The following is a 22641-nucleotide window of genomic DNA, read 5'->3' as shown; positions in this document are numbered from 1 at the left end:
AAAAAAAAAAATATCGGAAAAAACTTCATAACTGGAGAAGACAATATAAGATGTTTTTGAAGTGTCCATCAATAATTTGAAGCATTCCTAATGAAGTTTTCTAGATTTCTACTGATTTTCCCTCATTAGTTTTTACATTTTGAAATATTTTAATGTTTTCTGACTTAAATGATTAGCAGAAAATGCAAACAGCAACAAATGTATTCTGTTGGCGGTTGAGTGGTGTATGAACACTGTAATATACACTAAATTTCCTCATCAACATTTCAGTCCTATTGAATGAATATTTACTAAATACATTTGCTAATGTATTCCCATAAAGAAAGCTACAATAGAGCATTTCTGCCTTAAAAAGGCAAGACAGGACAGTCATAAAAAGGCCTCTTTCATGAGAGGTGACTACGCAGGGGTTGGTATAGCAACCATTAATATTGTATAACAACCAATAATAGAGAAGATTCTGAAGTGCTGCAAAACATCAAAGAATAAAAGACCTCATTTGTATTCAGTTCTTTTCATTTTTTTTCTATTTTCTGTGTGTTCCTGAAACAGCTAATACTGGAGGAATATTCTTTAGACTGTGTATTGCACATTGTTCTGATAAACAGTGATAGACTTTACTACCATACCCTTCATATTTATGTATGACTCTTGCAGAAATCCATAGTACAAAATACGTAAACTGAAAATCTACTGTAAATTTATTTTATTTAACATTTTTATTTGTCAAAATGTGGTTTAATCTTTCTTCAGTTTATTCTAGACTTGCAGGCATTTGAATTAATAAGAAAGAACAGGACTTATTCATGTATAAATAAGTGGCAAATAGATGGTTTCTAAAACAGAGTTTGTGATATAAAAATATAATGTTCATGCTATATTTTTATTTACTAAATATTAGACTCCAGCTGTATCCTTAATCGGTCACAAATCTTTAAAAATAAGTTATTTTTTAAAAAATTTCACAACCCTGACCAATCAGTGGTAGAACTACCTTGCACAATTTTAAAATATTTTTCAGATATGAACTTAATGATTAATTTCACTTTCTGAAAATATTTCATTCTGTCATTCCTGTGTAAAGTTCACACATTGAAAGAAAAAATATTCAGTGTATAATATTGATATGAATAAATTATCTTCACTAACTTTTCTGAATTTGTTATTACTCGATACAAATATTTAACTTGAATGGTTATTACAGGTATGTCGCTCTTTGCTAAATAGTCTAACCTTTCTGGACTTAGTATCAGCCCTCCATAAAGATCAATATTCAATTATCTATTTGTTATGGAGCTATAGCAAATTATCTAAACGCTGCCCTTTATATGACCAGGTGAAATGAATAAATATAGTCTGGTAGTGTGTTCTGCCCAGCCATTTCATGAACCAGTAACTCATTGCACCGAAAAGGCATACAGAAAAGGCTTCACCTACAATTAAATGCCCTTAATCATTTGTCTTTATATACATTCCTTTTCCTATCCATTCAGGAACCATCTGTTTATTTATTTCTTTTTTCAAAAACCAAATGTCTTAAGTTTTTTAAAAGATCTGCAAGAAGTATTTATATTGGTAAGACTTGCATATCTGAGACGAATCACAAAAACTAAAAAACAGCTGGCATTTGTTTCTTGGACAACATTCAAAAATGAGATAATTGAGATGTCTGTGTAACATTAGCAGAATCTTTGGTTGGTCCTTTCATCTTGTGCATTCATTATATACAAGATTCAAAGTTTACTCAGTGCTCTAGTTGCAGGATGTGGCTAAAAACAGAGGTGTATTAAAATACTGAGCTAGACTGTTGTTTATTTTACTTTCACTCTCACCAAACTTTTAAAATCAAAAGATATTATTTCCTATTTATAACTTGATTGTATATATGAACATATATTAATTAAATAATTGCTAACGTTTTATTGCCAACTATTGTGCAGTAATTTAATCACTATGTTTTAAATATAGTCACTTTAATACAGAAAGTAATAACTTTCAGGATAATTTCATTATTATTTCCAATTAAATGCAGTGGCATCTGTGCAAAGTGACAACATTGTGTATCGTTTCAATGACTCTGTGTATATTAGCATTCATTTCTTCCTAATCTTATCTGTCTTCTGCAGTACAGATGCCCTTTCCATAACAGATAGGAAAATACCACAACCATTTCACAAAGACTGTCATATACAAACCTTTTAATGAGCAGTTCTTAATAGGAACACTATCAGGTACTGCAAGTGTAAAATGCATCTAGTAAGGTTTTAGTTTTGAAAATATCCCACATCCCAAGGCTATTGATATCTGATGTCAAATTGCACAATCCTATAGGTACCAATATACCTCTATGTAATAGCTTTGCAGTGACAAGTAGTCTTCCACTATTCTAATATTTTTATACTACAAGAGATCAAAATATGAAAGGCTCAATCTTTTCTAGGAAATGATGATGCAGATTACATTTTTCTTTTCCTGGTTATGTGGCAAACAGCTATAATTGGAACCAATTTGTTTACCAAAAACACCAAATTTATATAAGCAACATATACTGTAGTCTAACAGCTTCCTCACCAATGATTTTCCTCACCAAAGGATCTTTTCTAAATAGAAACATGTTACTGAAAATCAAAATGACAAATTACAGATCTTCATATGTTGATTATATTGTTTTTAAAAGAAAAGGTAAAGTCCCAAAGTAAAGTCCCACGTGTACAGTACAAAAGTATCAATGAATCTATCTTTCTTTGCTTCAAAAAAGTTAAGATTTTGGATCCCTAGAATAGGGTTACCGTATTTGAACATCAAAAAAAGAGGACACCCTGAGGAGCTTTCCTATTGCCTTATCTGGGAAGGGGGTCGGGATGGAGTGGGTTTTCAAAATATCCCACGTTTTATGTTCATTGGTAAAGTAAGTGTGATTACGTTTTACTGTGTGAAATGCATGTCCCCTCTGCTGCAATAACAGTATCCTCTGTTTTGCTGCCAGATTTTACAAAATAATCTGTTAATGTGGTTGAGGAACTCTCTCCTCAAATTGCTTTTATGTGTTTGTCTGAGTCAACATGAGTTTGTAAGACAAGTACACCTTTATTTGCCACAGAGACAAAAGTACCAGGCTTACACACCAAACATTCAGATTCCCAGTCTTCTGTGCCACTTCAAAACCATGGAAATGTATTTTTTAGTTCTGCTGTGAATTTACACTTTCGCTTTGGCATTTTGTTTGAGGGTAGGAAAACGAGAAACGAAATAGGGAGCCTTTCAAGGGAATGCTTCTGTACTGCACAGACTGAGTAAAAAAATACTGATATTGGCGCCCGATTTCGCTCTCTCATGACATAATCATACACATACAGGACGAAAACTAAACGACGACTTAGATCGCAAAGTGAACTAGAGAAATTAAGAAATTCTCTCTCTCTTTTTCTATCTTTAAAACTTGTGTTAATTATTCTTCATGGTGAAAATAATGGGGCCGAAATCCTGGACATTTTTGGATATCTGAAAACATCCCGGACAGAGATATAAGGATCAAAATAGAGGACACGTCCAGGAAAATCTGAACATATGGTAACCCTACCCTAGAACATACTGTACAAATACTAATCCCACAAAAATAACAATCACTGTGTATGAGGGTAAATATTTCAGATGTGACTGAGAGTTCTGATGAATCCCAAGTTGCAAGCTATAAAGCAGTAGAGGACTTAGAAGTTTTTTTTTCTAATAATGATGGAGCTTTTCTAAACAGCATTTTCAACAGGTTTAAGTTTTAGTAAGGAAAAATAGTTTCATTAATATGCTGCCATGAGGAAAAAACAAAGAAGGAGGTCTTCACAAAATTGGTACCTATAGGATTGTGTTTAGGGAGGTCCAGGAGCCCAAAACAGGATCAGCGGTAGAATGCTATGCAGTTATCCAGTAATGTACAGAGAACCAAAGAGAACCATGTGTACAATATCACTATGACTGTTTTCAATTCAGGTGTGGAGTGCAAAATAATCTGATTTACTGAATCAGATTAATGCCTGAAGCCTGCATGGTGAGACAATGATTGCATTGCTTCCTCACAGTTCTGAGGTCCTGGGTCAATTCCAGGGGTGCTATCTGTGTCGACTTCTGGGAAAATTGTCCCTGGTGTGAGTGTGTACTGAACATGTCTGTATTTGTACAGTATCTGTGTGTGACCTATGATCGACTGGCACCTTTCTAGGGTTTATTCCGCCCTGTGCCTGTTGTTTGCCGGGACAGGCACCTGCTACTCCACAACCCTGACTTGGATAATGCTGTTAGAAAATAGATGGATGGGTGGAATTATTTGCTGGAGAACTTGACTGCCTTAGGCTAATAGGAAATGTACAGAAAATGAAGCATGGATGAGTGTAATATACTTGGTTTATAACAATGCCATTCATCCAGGATGCATGTGAAATGATCTGAGATCTAACATACTGTCCTCAGAATTACAAAGCTGTCAGGATAATGTCTGAAACAGTAAACAAAAATTCCATAACTGTTATATGAAGTTATGATATAAATCAACTATCCAATTTTAAAATTCAGAAGATGAGAAGAACATGTAAAATTTCTATATATTTACCTTAAGGGAGTACTTGCACTGCCTAAATAAGTCATCTAGCCCTTTGTCAGTAATGGATTCAGACTGACATCGGTACAGTGTAAGGCTCTTTGGGCAATGTCTGCCAATATTGGAAAGCCAGGTATCATTCAAACATACACAGTTTTCAATCCGGACAGTTTGCCCTGCAAATAAAAAAAGGAGAAAATATGGTTAATACTGTCAGAGCATGAAATGTCTGAAGACTTGCCAGTGAGTGGACTGGTAACTAACAGGAGAAAATGAAATTCATTTTTATAAATGCACAAATTGTATTTTCTGTGACCCAGAAGTTTAATATACTGTAGAGTCCAGCAGATAGTAATTCTGTATTACTATTACTATGGTTATTTTCTGGTAAGAAAAAATGTTAATTACAAAAACATATTATTTTAGACATGTATTGCATTTTACACTCAATGTTTAAGACAAAAACCATTGTTCTTTAGGTTTAGTTTACTGAATTGTTCCCTTTGGGTTTTCTCCCAAATCACTTTTCTAACCACATATTTGTTAAAAACTTCCTTACGTTTTTTCCTGACATTAAAATCTCCCTATTAGGCTTGGATATCATAGTCAGTTTATAATAATAGCACTAATACTACTTATATACTGTATAATACTATACTATTATTATAATTAATCATTATTATTTTCTTAAAAGTGTGACATGTTGCTGTTGATAATGATCTTTATTAGATTTTTTCTAAATAAAATCTTAGAAATCTGTCTGGTTTATGAGTCATTGATTACTAAGATGCTGGTTTAACTATAAGTCCTGTGTAGAATGTTACATCCTTTGTGTGTTTGGATTTTAAACAGAGGTACTGTTGATCATTTTGGTTTACCACCCAACTAGTTTGGTGGAGGATTTTGCAAAACCCACTTACCAAAGCTCATTTTGTCTTGCTTAAGGATTCTTCACAATGAGACTAGCCCTACATATGGAGAGTCTAGCTCCTAGAAGAATTTGTTTTATCTTTTGCCAGCTCTTCCCTTTCTCCATACACTTTACAAAGTGTAACATCATAGCATAACATCTCCTTTGTCTTTGAAGGAGGATGGGGCTGAATGCTCATCTACAGTTGTAGTTCACATCCACAGTCCTGGTGACCACTATTAGGCTCATTCCGACTAAACTGTTTGATCACAGACTCTAATTTGTGCCTTTAATTTGTCGGCTTTCTAGTTTAGATTTTTGCATTGTTCCAACTATCTCAGCATATCATACTCCTAAATTTGTTACTCAAGCATTTGCTACCTTCTTTCAGTCTAAATGGCTCTTAAAAATGATCAGCTTAGGACAAGCAGAACGTATTAAGAAACCTGATCTGCATTTACTAAACAGCTGCCATTAAGTCTTCAGTTCGTATTTTATTGTAAAACTAAAAGGCAGTATAGCTAAATTAAAATGTCATCATCATCATTGTTTTGTATCTAATACGGATTTTGAATCTATTCAATCTGAGTATAGACCAAGACACCAAAACAGAGCTTCCTAAGATAGGTAACGATTTGCAGATGACTTCTGACTATTAGTAAACTAAAGGCTGTCCAGACTAAAGTCTGAATATTCTTCTCCCTTCTTTTCCTACTGTTAAAGCAGAGATTAGTTATCAGACAGTAATTCTATCACATACACACACCTTTTTCAGTACACTTAAGCTTTACAATTTGTATCTAAAACAATTATTGGAGGAAAATGTTGGGAAAATGCTTCCTCATCCTAACTTACATCTTGGTTCCTTTTTTAAAAAACACAACACTATCTTCAGTTATGTAGTGTTTTAGTTTGAGGTGGTGCTGAGTGAAGTTAAGCATTTTTACGCACCCCGTGAAAACAATTGCATTCCAGATAGAAGTATTCAATTAAATGTATACATGAACATTTTACTGCACTATAGTTATATTTAATAGCAACAACAGAAAAAAAATATTTTTGGAAATCTCATCCTTAATGTTCAAGAAAAAATGGCTTTGAATACCAAAATCCAGGACCTACTGTATCTAAAGATGCATGATGAAGTGCTTCCTTGGTTCCATACTATACTATATAAAGTAATTTAAAGTACTTTATAAAGTGTTACTTAGCTAGAAATTCCATTCTATAAAAAACATATTGTCAGGATAGCTCTACTCTACAAAGGCAGTTCAAAATGAATTGGTGCTGTATGATTTCATTTTGAGTTCCTACAAAATATGATTACTGGGCAACTACTGTAGGTCTTGTTATAGAAAACAAGATAATTTTATTCTTCTACTCAAAATGGACATTTTTTTATTATTTATTCTGCATTACAACTTTTCCCTTTGAGTATGACTCTTACTTTTCTTCCCTTATACTGTACATCCAAGATCGGGAAATTCAAGCTTTGGGTGTAACCCAACATTCCTCTGCTATGTACTGTAACTATGTCATAAGTAATTCACATTTGTGCTGGTTTCCAAGGAAGTGTTAACGCAATATATAATTCCCTGTGTTGGTAGGAATAGCACCGTTCTTAGGCCTTCATTGTACAAGGCTAGTGACGTAGACCTATGCTTTCATGTTATCTACTTTCTGTTTGCCAAAGGTGTGGGTACTTCAGGAATTTTATTGTGAGAATAGAGTGTGTGGTCAACTGTTGGCAGGTTACAGCTTTTATAGTAGCATGACAGGGATCTGGAGCATTTGAACGTTTTGTATATAGACTAAGGAACGTCTGTGGAATCACACTGTGCAGATAATCCCTGTTAGATGAAAGATGCTGCCTATCCACAGATATGCTAGGCATATTCTTGGCAAAATTACACAAAAACCAGAACAGGAATGACAAATACTGTATATTCTGTTTAAATCAGGAGGAAGATATGATGAAAAAAGACATTTTAAAACAAATGTTGCATGTTAAGAACTGCATTATTAAAAGTTAAAAACTATTCCTTGAGTGTTATTGTTCAAGTTAATGTTGTGACTAGAATCAAATGTCATACCTTGGCCCTTATGCATCTTAATGAATACACTGTAACTAGACTAATACTATTTTGAAATCTACCAATATCCCACATTAAGCTCTATTCATTGAGATTTGGTCAGTGAGTTCTTGGTGTGCACCTATTCCCAGCTGGAATAAACTCTGATATACAAAAACATTCTTCTATATGCAGGATACAGAAGCCACAACCAGTCCAACATTCACAACACTGATGTCAAATTAGTTATATTAATATGATTATAATATAAAGCTTATATTATAATTACAATAATAATAATGTAAATATGAGTGTATTTTAGTAATTTGCTGAAATTTAACTTCTTTTGGCCATAAAAGTGTTAAGTTTAAGCATTGACATTTTAATTCAGAATACTCACTTTAAAATTCTGTATACATACATCATTCGTCATTCTAAAAAATAGGAAATCATTGGAAGGGGCTAAGTAAAGTACCTTAGCAATTATATAGTATACTGATACACAATAAAAATGTGTAGTTTATTATTAGTTCCAAACTGTAGGTAAAGCTATTTAAATCTGATTTGCAGAGAAAGATTTGTTGATTTCCAAGAAGTACTAGTGCTCGGAATAACAAAGTACTGATGTGAAATTGTGTGACAAGGAAAGATACAGCCATGCCCAGTATGGACACAGAAGATCAGCGCATAGTTGCTGTCAACATGACTGTAGGAAGCCTGCTTTCGAGAGAAGCTGAACGGAGAGTCTACTCCACAATTCAGAAATTAGCAGTCTACTGCTATATCCATATATGGTATAGTACATATAAGTGCACATCTGAGGTGACTGCAAAAGAGTGACATAGTGTTTCATTCACCGATGAATTATGTGTTACTCCCTTGAGAGACTTGATGGATGATATGTGTGGAAACACTATTTTAAGTGTTATGCCAACTGTTGTGCTGTTGTGGAGAGGAAGCTGATTATGATTTACTTATGAAACATTAGGCCAAACTTACTGCATGGTGATACCTTGATCATACCTGATACTAAGTTCGTAAAGTTTTCATTTTGACTGTCAAATTTCATAATATTCACAAGTTTTATTTTAATGATGCTTTTATCCAAAGCAACTTACATTTGACCTAATGATACAGCTGCGTATTTTAGTCAAACAATTCAGATGAAATATGTTACACAGGAATACAACAGCAATGTCTTTGCGAGGATTTGAACCCACAACCACCCAGCTGTGATCCAGTTGTGATTCCAAAATCCCAACCACTGCTCCACCCTAATAAATCAGCTCTTTGACCTATACTTTTGTTCACATTTTCTGTGAATTTGTTTGATTTGTGTTGGAAATATTTGATAATTCTATTACACTTGAGTGATGAGCTTATATTATGCATCAGTATGTTTGGTCATTACCACTTCCTGAACTCTTCCACATACCTATCACATAATGAATTTGAGGCAAACATATGCCAGATGGCACTTCATATAAAGTGTCATATGAAAGCTGTGCTACCTTATCTTATTTTATTGTCAGTAATTACGCCTAATTTGTCTTGCTAAGTTTCTTTGAGGAAAAGCACAAGTGACCTACAGTAGATTTTCCGTCTGTTGTTTTTGACTGTTTGACACTATTCCCTGTTAGATAAGCAAAGTGCTTTATGAAAGATGTACTTTTTCTTTAAAACATGCTTCTTGTTTCAGTCTGACCTTCCTGCTATGTAACATCTCAGCTTCTTCTCTTGACTGCCAGTAACCTTTTTAGCTGCAAACGGTCTTAAATTGATTTTTCAGACTAATGTGCTGTATTTTCAATGTTTCATCTGACTTTACAGTGATTTGCAAGTCAAATCACACTTTCATGCATTTTCACAAATTGAAAACATGTTCATTGATCATAAAAATAGAAAGTTGTGTTCCTAGAATTGGAAGGCTTTGTATTTTGGCTTTAGGACAGAAAACTGAATTGGACACACTGATCACAGTTTTGTGGTAAAGTGATGTCTTTAAAACTGTACTTGTAATGAATTTTCTGGGAAAGTAAAAAACTAAACAAAAGAAGAGGACTTACAAAGTGTCTTATCATTTGCCAGGCATCGTAAACGATGGCACACCTGAGCCGCTTGACAGAGGTCTTTGTGAGAAATCATCGACAAAATGTATATCCACAACTCGTCAGGAAGGGCAAGCCACAAAAAATGAGCAGTATCCCCTGTCTTAAGTCACATAAAAATTAAATTCAAAAACATAAAATGCATAAAACAACACACAGATATATTAATTTATTGACATTATTACAGCTTCTAAAAAGTGGGTTGCATCTCATAATGCAAAATACAGTTATAACATATGAAATACCTATAAATATAGATAAAAAATGCTTTCAGCATCAGTAATTTAATCTGTTTTGGTGCCTTGCAATAGGGAAGAATACTTGAAAATATTTTTTATGAATGGCAACTTTATTATCTTTAATCACTTAGAGGTTTAATGTAAACTTCAATAGTAAAAGACAAACCCCAATTTCCATGTGAAGTCAACAGAGAATTTATTGACAAAAAGATTACCTTTAAACATACTGTATTTCATACAGTACGTGAAACATAATAAGATATGAAGAGGAGAATATTTATATATTTAAGCAATTAACCATTGAACCCAATAATAAAAACAATAATCATATTACAATGAAGACAGCATTTTTGGGGTATATACTGTAATTTAAGAATTAGCAGTTAAAGTGCATGATTAGTGAAAAAAAACATTCATAGATCACAGCTAGCAAAACTATGTAAACAAAAGGAGAAAGAGCATTTAGATTACAAGTGTTTGGTATTAATCAGCTTGGAGTGAGTTATGTTAGTCTGTTAGTGTGATAGTCTGGTTATGTGGAAAAGGCAGTTAGATGCTCAAAGAAGAGAACCAAACAAACTCACTTTGCTAAGTGAATCAGAAAAAATGCAAAAATGACATTAACACCTTAACAAAGTAATCAATGTCACAATAACATTTGAAGTATTTATCCAAAGTAATGTTACATGGAAGCAGTTGACTCCAGACATGTAATTGCAGTAGTGACTGAGCAATTATTTCCTGTAGAATGTTTTTGACAGAAATTGGTTTGAAGGATGACAGCTTGGCCCTATGGACAAGGTGGACAGAACTCCCTGATATCATCTTGGTGGGCTTTAATATACTGCAATTAAATACAAGGCAATGCAACACCATTTAAGGTCTGGTGTTGATTGAGATGTAAGATGTAAAGCAAGTCATTATGCTTAATCAAGTGTTTTTGTCCTCTTTAGCCACAGGAGCTTGAGAGCCAGAAGGTCCGAATTGAGATTTTTAAGCTTGAGCAATATACAGTATTTGCTGATCTTGAATTTGAAGCAATTGACACAGTTCTCGAGCTAGTCAATCAGCTCTAAAAAAACATTTCTTACAGCCAGTTTAATACGTGAGTTATTTCAAGGATTGTAAAAACAGTATGCTTTGTAATAGCCTGCACCCTACCAATTTTGTGGCATCAGAAAAATATTCGGGTCTTCAAGAGCTAGTATGTAATCCACTTCAATCTTTCATAGTGCAAACAAGCCAAACAATTAGGTTTAATGTACAAGTCATTAGGGAGGTGCACAGTGTATATAAAGTGCAGAGAAAAAATATGTAGGCAGAGAGTGAACACATGTTCATCTTTTCCTTAATAATAAAATATTGATTTATTCTTATGCGGTGTCCTCCATACAGTCTAGGCAAATACAGAGCTGATAATGAACCATCATACAAAAGTATAGTCAAAAGAAAGCTTTTCAATTAAAAAGCACTCTCTGTCAGAGAAAAAAGGGAACCATAAATCATCAACTCAGTTACACAACTGACATAATTCACTCAAATGCAGAAGTTGTTAGACTTTGAAAATGCTTAGGTCAAGTAATGAAATGTAAGAAACTGGACCATAATCCTATAGTAGAGAATTGTGGTGGATAAACTATTTTGTTGTTGTTGTTATGATGTATTCTTGAACAGGTGAATAAAAGCCTTAAAGTGGATGATTCATTTTAAGCTGACAGTCTGAACTTATATTAAGTCAGTTTAGGATAGGTCATTCAGGAAGTAGAGAAATGGGATGAGCAGAATGTAGTTTAAAGAAATGTAAAAGTAAGGGAGAAGCACATTGGGTGCGATGAGTGAATCTGTAGTGAAATGTGAAAGAAAAGAAAAATGGGTTTGGAATCAACAGCAGAGTGAGTGTGATACAATATACCATTTCTAAATGAGATAAGCAAAATAGCTTTACCTGATCTTTCTGTTTTCTAAAGTCTACCAATGTATTTGGTTTTGTGTCCTTTGGTAACATCCCTGTAAAATATAAGATATAATGTCCAGCTAATATTTTTGTTCATAAATGAATAACAACAAAAATGTGATTTTTCCCATGTAAAAAATTAAGAGGACATTATCTGATAAAGGTCCAAATGCATTGTGAAACACTGTAAATGTAAAATAAAAGTAATGGAAGCACTGTAAATCAGCAAATGAATAATTATACTATAAGATATCAAACTTGAAAGGTTAAAAATGAAAGACTCCCTACTATCCCCTGCAATAAACTGCAGATTATTTTCCTGAAGAGGGGTGAATAAAAATAATCAGTGTTACACTCACATGCATGCCTTTTACGGGCTTCTGAGGCATTCTGAATGTTCGGTAAGCTTGCTTGTGTAGTGTCCATAGTACCAGCACTTAGAGGTCTCTTGAAGACATGTTCTTTGAGTCCCTTGCAACTGTGGTGTTCTAAAATGGTTAAAGAAATTTTAACTGAAACAAACAGCATTCTGAAACCTTCTCTTAAAATCAGGAGAGGTGGCAAAACCAACACTGAGAATATAATGTTAGTGAAAGAAAAACTCACCATAGCAAAACATTATGAAATAAGATTATCCATCCATGATCTAAACAATCCCTGACTCCTACGGTTCAAGATGGGATTGCCCCATCATTACGCAGTGGCAATTAAACTACCCAGGTTGTAAACTCCACACAATGAGGTTCCCTGGCCCAAAAATCAATAAAACGGCTGAACTAAATGAGATAATTAAATATTCAAGGAATTGGACAGAAAAGGAGAAAGCTTGATATGTAAAGCCTCTTATATTGTATAAGCAATACCTACTTTTAATTCATGAGCAATAGGGAGTAGAGTAGTTTATTGCCATATGTACAGGTACACGTACATTGGAATTCTTAATCGCGCTGATCTCTCAGAACATACACAGTACAGCAGAGAACACCACACAATGTAGACAACAGGAGCAATAAATAAAGTTACAGAGTCTGCCCCTTGGTCTTCTTTGATTTCCATTATCTACAAGGCTGTTCTTAAATAGGTAGCATATGAATTTATTTCATCTTATTCCATAAACATCAGCACATATAATTGTAAAACCGCCAACTGTGAACATTAGTTGCTTTCGCAGTTATAATAAACAAACAATACCATATAAGCCATACTTTTACATAGTATGAATTGAGTGAGCCAGGTAATTGCAGCCATTCCTTTCATTAGAGCATTAAAGGATCTGACTGATTCACTTTTTATTATGCAAATTTTCTTTTCTTGATTTGATTCTCAGGAGGAAAATACTTGAACTGGCTCCTAAAACACAATAACATAGTGTGCACAAAATAAGTGCACATTTACATGACATACAGCCTATTCTGTGTAAATAAAAAATAATATTTATTAAGAAATACATTGCATTTTTATGTTTAGGAACCCTGCACCATATGTTGTAAAATGGTTACACCTGCAAAACAACAATTTTTCACCAATGAAGAAGATCTGTTGCCTGCCATTATTTCTTGTCTTCATACTACAAGGAAAGTCAGAAAAACTTGTTTACTGGGAAAAAAAAAGGTAAATCTAGTCTTCAAACCTTTATTAACTGTATTGTAAGGACATACATGTATTACATATTGAAGTTTGTTATTTTAAAGTTCTCATTTTACAAACGCAATCAGCAAAAAAGGACTTTCATACACACAGTGGAGTGGAAACTTTGTGGAAGTGAATTTAAAATCAAGAATAGGAGGCAATTCTTTGCACAAAACTGTTATAGTATGGTTCAAGCTACCCAGACATTTGGTAAAAAAATATATATATATACTTTGCCTCTTCTTGTTTAGAAGCTTTCTTATGTTCTGATATTCAAAGTACTGTAGATTCAGTATTTACATGGAAATTATGCCTTCAATATTATTTGTAGCCATGGGCTGCTGTTTTACTAAACCTGATTTTTTTAAAGCAATATTAAAATTGTTTCTTTATGGAAATAATGAGTTGTTTTATTCTTGCTAAAGATGTTTATTAGCCTTTGTAGAGGACTACAGCTGGTTTCTAAAGTTAGATGGTTTTAAAAACTGCACTGTGAAGGAATACAAATTTGATACACAAAGTGTAAACAACAGACTCTACTCATGTTCACTGGATAGATGCCAACACCCTCTGGTGTGTGCTTCTGCTGGGTGCTGTCATTATACATGGAAACATGTTCTCTATACTCCTATTTATAATGTCTAACAAAATAATAAATATGTCTAACAAAGCAAGTGCTGTTTTTTTTTTTTGCTGCAAGTCTGAACAGATGTTACAGCTGATCTAAAATATGAAACAGTACCCAAAAATGAAAATTGACCTAATTGAAAATAAAGAGAAAAAACAGAAAACAAATGTCCTTTAGAAAAATATTCAGTCACTCTGGTAAAAACACATACAAGAAAAAGGGCCCTTTATTTTTTATTGAGATTGTATAAGCTTGTAAATTCATTGCTAAAAGTATTTAGATAATTTACTGATATATCTTCATTTTGCTTACAACAAAAATAACCCATTTAAAGGACACCACTGATCTTCAAAAGCCTTATGACCATTTTAATTGATTCTCAGAACACTGCTTTAATAATGTGAAGCTGAGTGCATTTGCCCTTGTGGGAAGGATCCCATGGAAACAGGTTATTAAAATACAGCCAGCACAGTTAGGGTACAATGGCATAAGAAAAAAAAAATAAATGGATGAAATAAAAACTACAACTAAACAAAAAACAGCATATCTGCAATTTAAAAGTACCTTACTGGAAAAACTAACATCCATATCACATCTTCAACAACATTTGCACAACTCTTGAGAGTACTGAGGAAATAAAATTCAAGAGATTATTCTGTTTTAGATTTTGCTGGTTTTGTTGTTAACATTGATGTTATTCCCATCACTTTATTAACTAATTCTTAGTACTGATTGTTAATTGTTAATACATTAATTGGCTACTTTAGGGACAGATTTTCAACCTGTACTATGACCTGTTCTATTTTTCAATATTTTTATGTCACTTGCATCAGGAGGAATAAATGAAACCTCAACTCCAACTATACTGATGGGAAGAGAAGATCGTTTTTACTTTTAGTGGGGAGAACTCATGGAACACATTAGGGATTTTCACAGGGAGTCGTGATTGAGTTCATTAAGTTGGATTATTAATATACATTTTAGTGGTCCTAGACATTTAACAACCCCTTCCATTTTGCATCCTTTATTTCTGTTTTTTTTTTAAAAAAAACCAACCCCAGTTGTAGTTAAGCTGCATTTAAAAATAACTACAATAATACTACAGGTCAAGACCAGTCATTACTGTATCAGTACAGTAATGATTTCTAAAAACAAACAAAAAAACAGCCAAGCGTGTAGTGTTCCTGAGTATGAATTATTTATAATGAAGCACAGGAAATTACAACTTTGCATGCTCTTCTTTTCTTTTTTGAAAGCGTTGCTTACATCTTCCTGAAAACTCACCTTCTATGGATGTGGCTTCCTGTTGACATGCTTGACATGTAGATGGTCTACATTTCTCTGCCGATAGTGGTCTACCTGTTAGCGTGGATCTACATTAAAAAGAAGTGATCAGCAGATTAAGCTTTACGAGAAGAGGAGGTTGGAAAATTGCTCATTCTAAAACAAGTAAACCTGGTGGAAATACTGTATTGTGCTCTGCAAAGAATATATTATAATAATAATAATTGCTTACACTTATATACCGCTTTTCTGAACACTCCACTCAAAGCGCTTTACAAGTAATGGGGACTCCCCTCCATCACCACCAATGTGCAGCATCCACCTGGATGATGCGACGGCAGCCATAGTGCGCCAGAACGCTAACCAAACATCAGCAATCAGTGAGGAGGAGAGCAGAGTAATGAAGCCAATTCATAGATGGGGATTATTAGGAGGCCATGATTGGTAAGGGCCAATGGGAAATATATAACGCTGGGGAGTGTGTAGCTCACAGATTGGGTGATGATTCATGATAAGAATTGCCTGCATCTAGCTAAATTAGCTATATACTTGGACAGCTAGCAGGACCTGGAATTGTGTTAAACTCTACCTTTGCTAATGCTGCTTTGCGTGTGCCCCTGAACTGTATCTTACAGCATTTCAATAAAGTAAAATTATATTTCTTTGGTATTATTACACGATTAACATTTTGTTAAGATCTAGAATTCCTAACACTAAGCACATTGTATTAAAGACAAGGCCAACATTCTTTGTATTCAATATTCCTTTAAATTTATAACATAAACACAACTCTACAGCTTTTTCTTTCAGTCTCAGTGTTTTTACATTATATGACATGTTAATGTTAATTTTATTTATGAGAAAATTATTTAAAGTTACAGTTATATGGATTGTAAAGGTACAAGGATTATGATAAGAAATATATAGACTGGCAGAGAGAATGACAGAGCCTTGGAAAAATAGTAAAATACAGACAAAAAAGAAAGCCAAGGAAATAAAGGGTTTTAGAAAATGTTGAATGGAACCCGAAGATAGAGAAATAAACATCATCAATAAAGAGAACAAGTTTGAAGTACTGTACAACATTTTTTTTGTTTTAAAATATTGTCTGAAATTATTTTCATATTTTAACGTCTAAACAAGTCTTGTTGATTGCAGTTCAAAATTAAACCAGCAGATGGAACTATTGCCCTACTAAATAGAAACTGACCAGAAATTATATATTTTTTTCATTTTCCCCAATATTAGCATTTAATCATCATATTCCAAATAATATTTTATTTTTATTCGATCAATTTCACATGTAGCACAATTTAAAAAATACAACAACAAACAAAATCCAGCCTGAATATGTATATATTTCATTGTCACATGAAATTATAGACGTTATAGTTCATAAAGTAGCTAGGCCACAAGATTTAGAAAATAAATAATTTAAAATTTCTAAAGTGTACTTTAAAATAATTTAATTGAGATGAGCTTATCCAATATTTCACTTAATGTTAATGAAACTACTCCAGCTTTTTATTTTATTTCCTTATTGTTTCTACAGTATTTTCCAACAAGCTTTCAGGGTTTTTCTTTTTTCAGACTTCATATATTCTGGATATATTCAATGATACATAAAATAACTTAATATGCCCTTCATAAACATAAGAAACAGAGCTTGTGTAATTAATTTCAATTGTTTTTATTTCAAAATTGTTTTCCTTGAAAACAATATGCTGCTTTTATGATCCTTTTTTTCTACTGCTTCAAAGCATGTCAAAAACAACCCTTTTTATAAACAGACAGTACACTCTGTAAGTATTAAGGCCCAAATAGATGAATATCTCTGATTTTCTTATTGTGCTGTTGTGGAGAGATTTGATGCATTTCAGCATTCCACATATAATCAAGCATAGTGACAAATTTAGAAGCAACTCAAAAATCACTATTGATTTTTATGTTTAATTGAGAACTACAATGCAGTATCTCTTTTTGGGAATACTTTCTAAGGAGGGCTGCAAACTTTAAATCAGGGACTTGATCATATATCCCATATATCTTTCTGTCATCCGTTTATCTGTATTTTGTAACTCCAAGAAATAAGCCCTTATAATTGATCCCAAAGGAACCATTTGCAAGCTGAACAGCAGGGGTGAGACAAATAGACCCTGGTGCACTCCACATTGTGCATGGGGGGGGGGGGGGTTAAGATGCATACCCACCCATTAAAATAAAATGCCTCATTCATTTACTGAAAAAATAAGTGTTTCTGAAGAGCTTGTTATCTAATAAGCTTCAAGTTCCAACAGGAAGACCTTCAAAATATTATACAAAAATAAATATCAGTGCTTTTTGTGTACGTCACTGAAGTGAAGTGTTTGCTTTTAAAGAGGGCATCCTATTCAATAATTCAAAAACCCTGTGCAAGTCATTACCCTTAAAGTTAAAGTATCAATGCAGTCCCAAGCTGAAATTGTTACTTGGGAGACCGAATGAAGTAAAGGAAGAGTAATGATCCTTACCTTGGCTTTAGTTCCCCACAATTGTAAGATGACCAGGCAATACTTGATTTCTCCCAGTATCTTTTGCTACCTGCCAGGGAAAGATCAATGTTTTGGCTCCTTTTGGGTTTAATTTCTAAAAAGAATATAAAAATATATAAATGTGTGTTACCAAAAATAACATCAATAATGAAGGTAAAATTACAACTAATGTAGTATTATATGAAAAACAGTATATACAAAAAGCCTTGAAGACCGTAGGAATTGTTTTTGATGTACAGTAAAAGTAATGTTTACTGCAAAGAAAGATGCATTTTCATGCAGGAAGTTGCGAGGGTAAATCTTTCTTTAAATATTTAATGCTGAGAAGGCTATCTTTGCTATACTGAAATACTTATATAAGACTGAACTAGAGATCCAAAATCACAAGGGAATACAGTATGAACAGAATATATCCAGTTAAAACTAACCCAGAAGGACAGTATGTGTCACAACCAAGTATGATGCTCCAGCATTCTTGTCTCAGCAGAACTGAACATAGAGTTTAATAAGAGAAAACAAGCAGGGCCAACATAACCAAGCACACTTTCTGTCACTTTAATTAGCTCTCTTTTCTGTTTATGATATTATTTATTATATTAAAATGACTTTTACACCACTCCATGTCCTTAAGATGTAATCATTGGACACTTGGAACAGTAAAAAAAATACAAAATAAAATGAGAAACTGATCAAAAACTCACAAACAGATATGTTTCTTGCATTTAAATTTCATATTGATCACATCAGTTCAATATAAAGGTAAATTATTTTTTTGTGTTTTACTTTCATATTGACTGCTTTTAGCATTTTAAAATCGCTTTTGCATTATACGCGAAACATTCCTCTATTTTTCTTCTAATTCTGGATAGATTGTATTTCTCTCTTATGGTAAGTGTCATAGTTGTTTTCTTTCTGCTATCCACTTTATTTTAGGTACCTTACTGGTAGAGTTTGTTTTGTGATAAAACTAATCTAATCTAATGATGTTATCCCTGCTTATAGTGAATTTATTCTATGTTGGAAAATTAAAGAATTTGGGTATTTTCTTTTCCAAGTATTTTTTTTCTTTCCTGAGCTGCCTATACAAATCTTTTGCTGATTTGGGGAAAATGTCATTATTGTTTCAGAAGGAGGGAACTATAGGAGTGTTAGAACTATAGAACACTAATATTCTATAAGCTTTGTAGTTAATTGGTCCCATTCTAGTACTGTATATTGGACTGATAATCCTGTTATATAACCTGGTATACTGTATAACCCAAAGTTTCACTTTTGATCTTGGAGTATGGTGTCTATTTTAACTTGTAACAGCCCTGTTTCTAAATTACTTTTAGTAGTAAAGCATCAAAGTATTTTATATAACAATGTATGTTATATCTCCATCTGAGACAAAAACAGTGGCAGTGACTTAAACAAGGATAAAATAGGATGAAGTGGAGAGCAAAAAACATAGCATTGATGACCTGATGCACTGCATTTCTTGGGTATTGTTTAATACTTTATTTACATTAATTAAATATATGAGTTACATTATTTGATATTTAAGATATTGTTTATCATTTTCAATCCCATACATTTCTATAATACAAGGAAGTTTGGGAAGTTTAAGTCAATCTCACACTATCTCACCATCATTACAAAACTAGCTGCATATACTGAACTCAAATATCTCCCTTTGCTTCACTCAAGCATCACTCCTCTGCCCCCTCTCCACCTTGCAGCAACTCTTTCATTCGCTCACTCTGAATGAGGTTCGAGCCTCCTCTTCCTATGGTCATGAGGCTACCCATTAACCAAGCGGGTTAAGACAAACTTTTCTCACAAATTATTCCAAGCATTGATAAAACATTCAAATCCTAGATGTTGTTGTCCCTAGTGAACTAGCTTCCACTAAACTCTTTCATGCAGTTCCTAAAAATTCTGTTTAGAACATTCCAAATGCAAAAGGGGGGGAAGCAACTCTACTGTATGTAGTACCAATACTACCAACTACATACAGTACCTGATTAAAGTTAAAATATTGTAAATGCATAATTATTAATCATTCTGTAGAGTACCTTGCATTTTCCTTCCTTTTAACTTCTTAGATGTTTGTGCTCTGCTTCCCTTTTCCTTTTCAACAAGATCAAAATCATTTTCAAGCACACATTCAGCTTGGTGTTGAGCAGCTTGCTCTACACTAGTGTCCTTAACAGGTTCTGTTATCTTCACGTCTGCCTCCATGCCTGCAGAAGAAGAAGTCACTCCCAGATTCCAGGTTTCTTCCACATTCACATTATTATCTTTTGGCTGTGTTTTGTTCATTGAATCCTTCTGCCGGGGAAAGGCAATTTCTATATCCAGCATGCCACCTCCATGTGAGGTCTTACTTTCATAATTTGCACAGCTCTGTGTAACAGAATTACCACAGCCATTTAAAAACATCTCTTTCTGATCAGAGTCTCTGTCATTGTTCAGTTCATGGCTTTCTCTGTTGTGCTGGATTTTAATATTATTGAGATGCTGGACACACATAATATATTTATCATAAACACTCACATCAGATCTGACATCAAAAAGAGAGCTGGAGATTGGGTCAATATCTCCAAAATCATCAAAACTTGGAATGCTGTTTGTTCTCTGAACGCTTATTTTTCCCCCAAAATAATTTTTACTTTCACTTTTTACATCACATACAGGAGTGTTGTGAGTTTCACTGTGTTCTTTATAAGCTGTAGTAACAATGCCAATAAGAGCACATCCGCAGGCTGTGCACCAGTTAATATCTGAATCATTCGGCCTAGAACAATCAGGACAGAACCTCACCAAGCCATCGCCTTTCTTCTTGTCAGTGATTACATTTTCAGAATCACAATCCGGGTGAAAAATGAATTGCTCCTTGACATCTCTAGTTCTACCACATTTAATTTCATCTCTTTCTAAACATATCTGTGAATTTATCTTCATTTCTTCATTTTTGTCTTTGGTTCGATCCATTTTCAGTGATTTGGTACAAAATTTTAATCCAGGGATTTCTTTTAAATCTCTCTTTGGATTACTAATCATGTTTTCTTGACTCAGTTCAGTACAGCAGCTGTTTGCTAAAGTATGCCCTGCAGGTGTTGTGTCATTATGTTCATTGTTATCCCAAGCAGAAAACTGTAAATACCACCTGGATGTTGCATCTGCCATTTTATGATTTGGATATTCTGGTACATCTGTTGACTTACGCCAATTTATTACAGTGGCTTTTTCTAATGATGCTGCTTTAGACAGATTGCTTTTATGACATTCATCAAAATCTGACTCTTTAGAAAGACGAGTACTTGTTTTGGCTCTGCCTGCTATCTCTTGTATTTTTTTTTGTTCACAATCATCTTGAAGGAGGGACCGAAATTCAAACTGGCTAAGATCAGAGGAAGAAAAAGAACTGTCTTTATATTTAAGACAGTTATTGGTAGAAGTGTTCCTTGTTAACTCTCTCTCACTAAAGTCAAAGACACCTGATTGACCTCCTTCATTTATACATTCAGGACTCATGCCTTGTAGATCACCGAGCGGAAAGATCTGTTTCTCTTTTTGTGTTTCGTGGAGGTCAGATTTATCAAAAGCAATGTAAAGAGATCTATCAGCACTGGCTTCATCAAGGGAATTGTTTGCATTAATGAAACTAGATGGTTTGTTTACATGATGTAAAAAGTCTTTATGCATCCATTTATGTTTTTCTTGTCCAATTACATTATTTAATGTCTCCTCTTCTAATACAGTGTGTTTAAAATCATAAGCTTGTGACTTTTTGCTCGCCATGATTCTAGATGCAGCACAGTTGGAGTCTCTTATCATCTGGGATGATGCACCTAAACACTCTGATTCATTATCTTGCAAAAACTGAGAACACCTTCTCCCAGAAATGCCTTCTGAGTGTCTTTGATTATTATTATCGCCACCATTGCGAATATTAATAAATGTCTGAGCCCAACTTAAAACATGCCTGAGCTTCTGATTTTCTGGCACATTACTGTCCTGAAGCAGGCCATGATCTAGGTGTGTCTCGCCACATTCTCCTGGAAAGCACTGACTGTCCATTGCTGTTTCATTATTAAGACATATAAATCCATCTGTGGGTTGTTTGTAAATGCTGTCATCTTTCTTTTCCAAACTTTTTGATGAGTTCTTCAGAGCAATACTCTTTACGTCAGATGCCTTGTTTAAATCAGATAGGGATTTGCTTGAAATATGTTCTGATGCTCCCCCACTCTTCGGCTTCTCTGTTTTGGCAAAATAAGCCAGACGTTTAGCCCTCAAGGTTTTCAGGTTGTGTGTTCTTGGGCTGTCTGTGGCATAGATAGTCTCAGCATTCAGCTGCCTCATTGTTCTTGCTGTAAAAGGTTGGTTCTGATAAGAAAAAAAAGGTGAGCTAACTACTTCAAAGAAAAATTGCTATTCATAATTCCAGTTTAGCTTAATTTTATTCTTTAACAATGTATTGAAAAATTAACTGTAATTAAAATAATGTCATACAAACAGCTGGTCAAGGAATTGGAGTAAGGGATTGAGACTAACACTAAGGTTTTTTGCAGAGAAGGAAGGAAAGAGGAAAAGATAAAAAGATTAAAGCATAGATACAGTAGAAAAGATGCAATATTTAAACTTTTATTTTAATAAAAGTTCCATGTAGAATTGTATCTCTGTTATTTGTGCTAGTTCCTGTGTAACTTG

General features: G+C 33.7%; 1 protein-coding gene across 1 annotated transcript in view; it reads right to left on the bottom strand.

Moving 5' to 3' along the window:
- The window catches only part of rasef (RAS and EF-hand domain containing), a 60463-nt gene that overhangs the window by 37479 nt on the left and 343 nt on the right, over window positions 1-22641 (bottom strand). The window contains exons 2-8 of the mRNA XM_088910626.1: window positions 20001-22317; window positions 17923-18037; window positions 15413-15501; window positions 12231-12359; window positions 11863-11924; window positions 9637-9781; window positions 4601-4764 (exon numbers count right to left, since the gene is read on the bottom strand). Coding sequence (XP_088766752.1) covers window positions 4601-4764; window positions 9637-9781; window positions 11863-11924; window positions 12231-12359; window positions 15413-15501; window positions 17923-18037; window positions 20001-22317 — 3021 coding nt within the window. The remainder of the gene's footprint in view (window positions 1-4600; window positions 4765-9636; window positions 9782-11862; window positions 11925-12230; window positions 12360-15412; window positions 15502-17922; window positions 18038-20000; window positions 22318-22641) is intronic.

The sequence above is a fragment of the Atractosteus spatula genome, chromosome 3 (assembly GCF_055471065.1).
Source record: "Atractosteus spatula isolate fAtrSpa1 chromosome 3, fAtrSpa1.hap1, whole genome shotgun sequence".
Lineage (NCBI taxonomy): Eukaryota > Metazoa > Chordata > Actinopteri > Semionotiformes > Lepisosteidae > Atractosteus > Atractosteus spatula.
The sequence above is the reverse complement of the archived record's forward strand: the minus strand, read 5'-3'. Positions and strand labels throughout refer to the sequence as shown.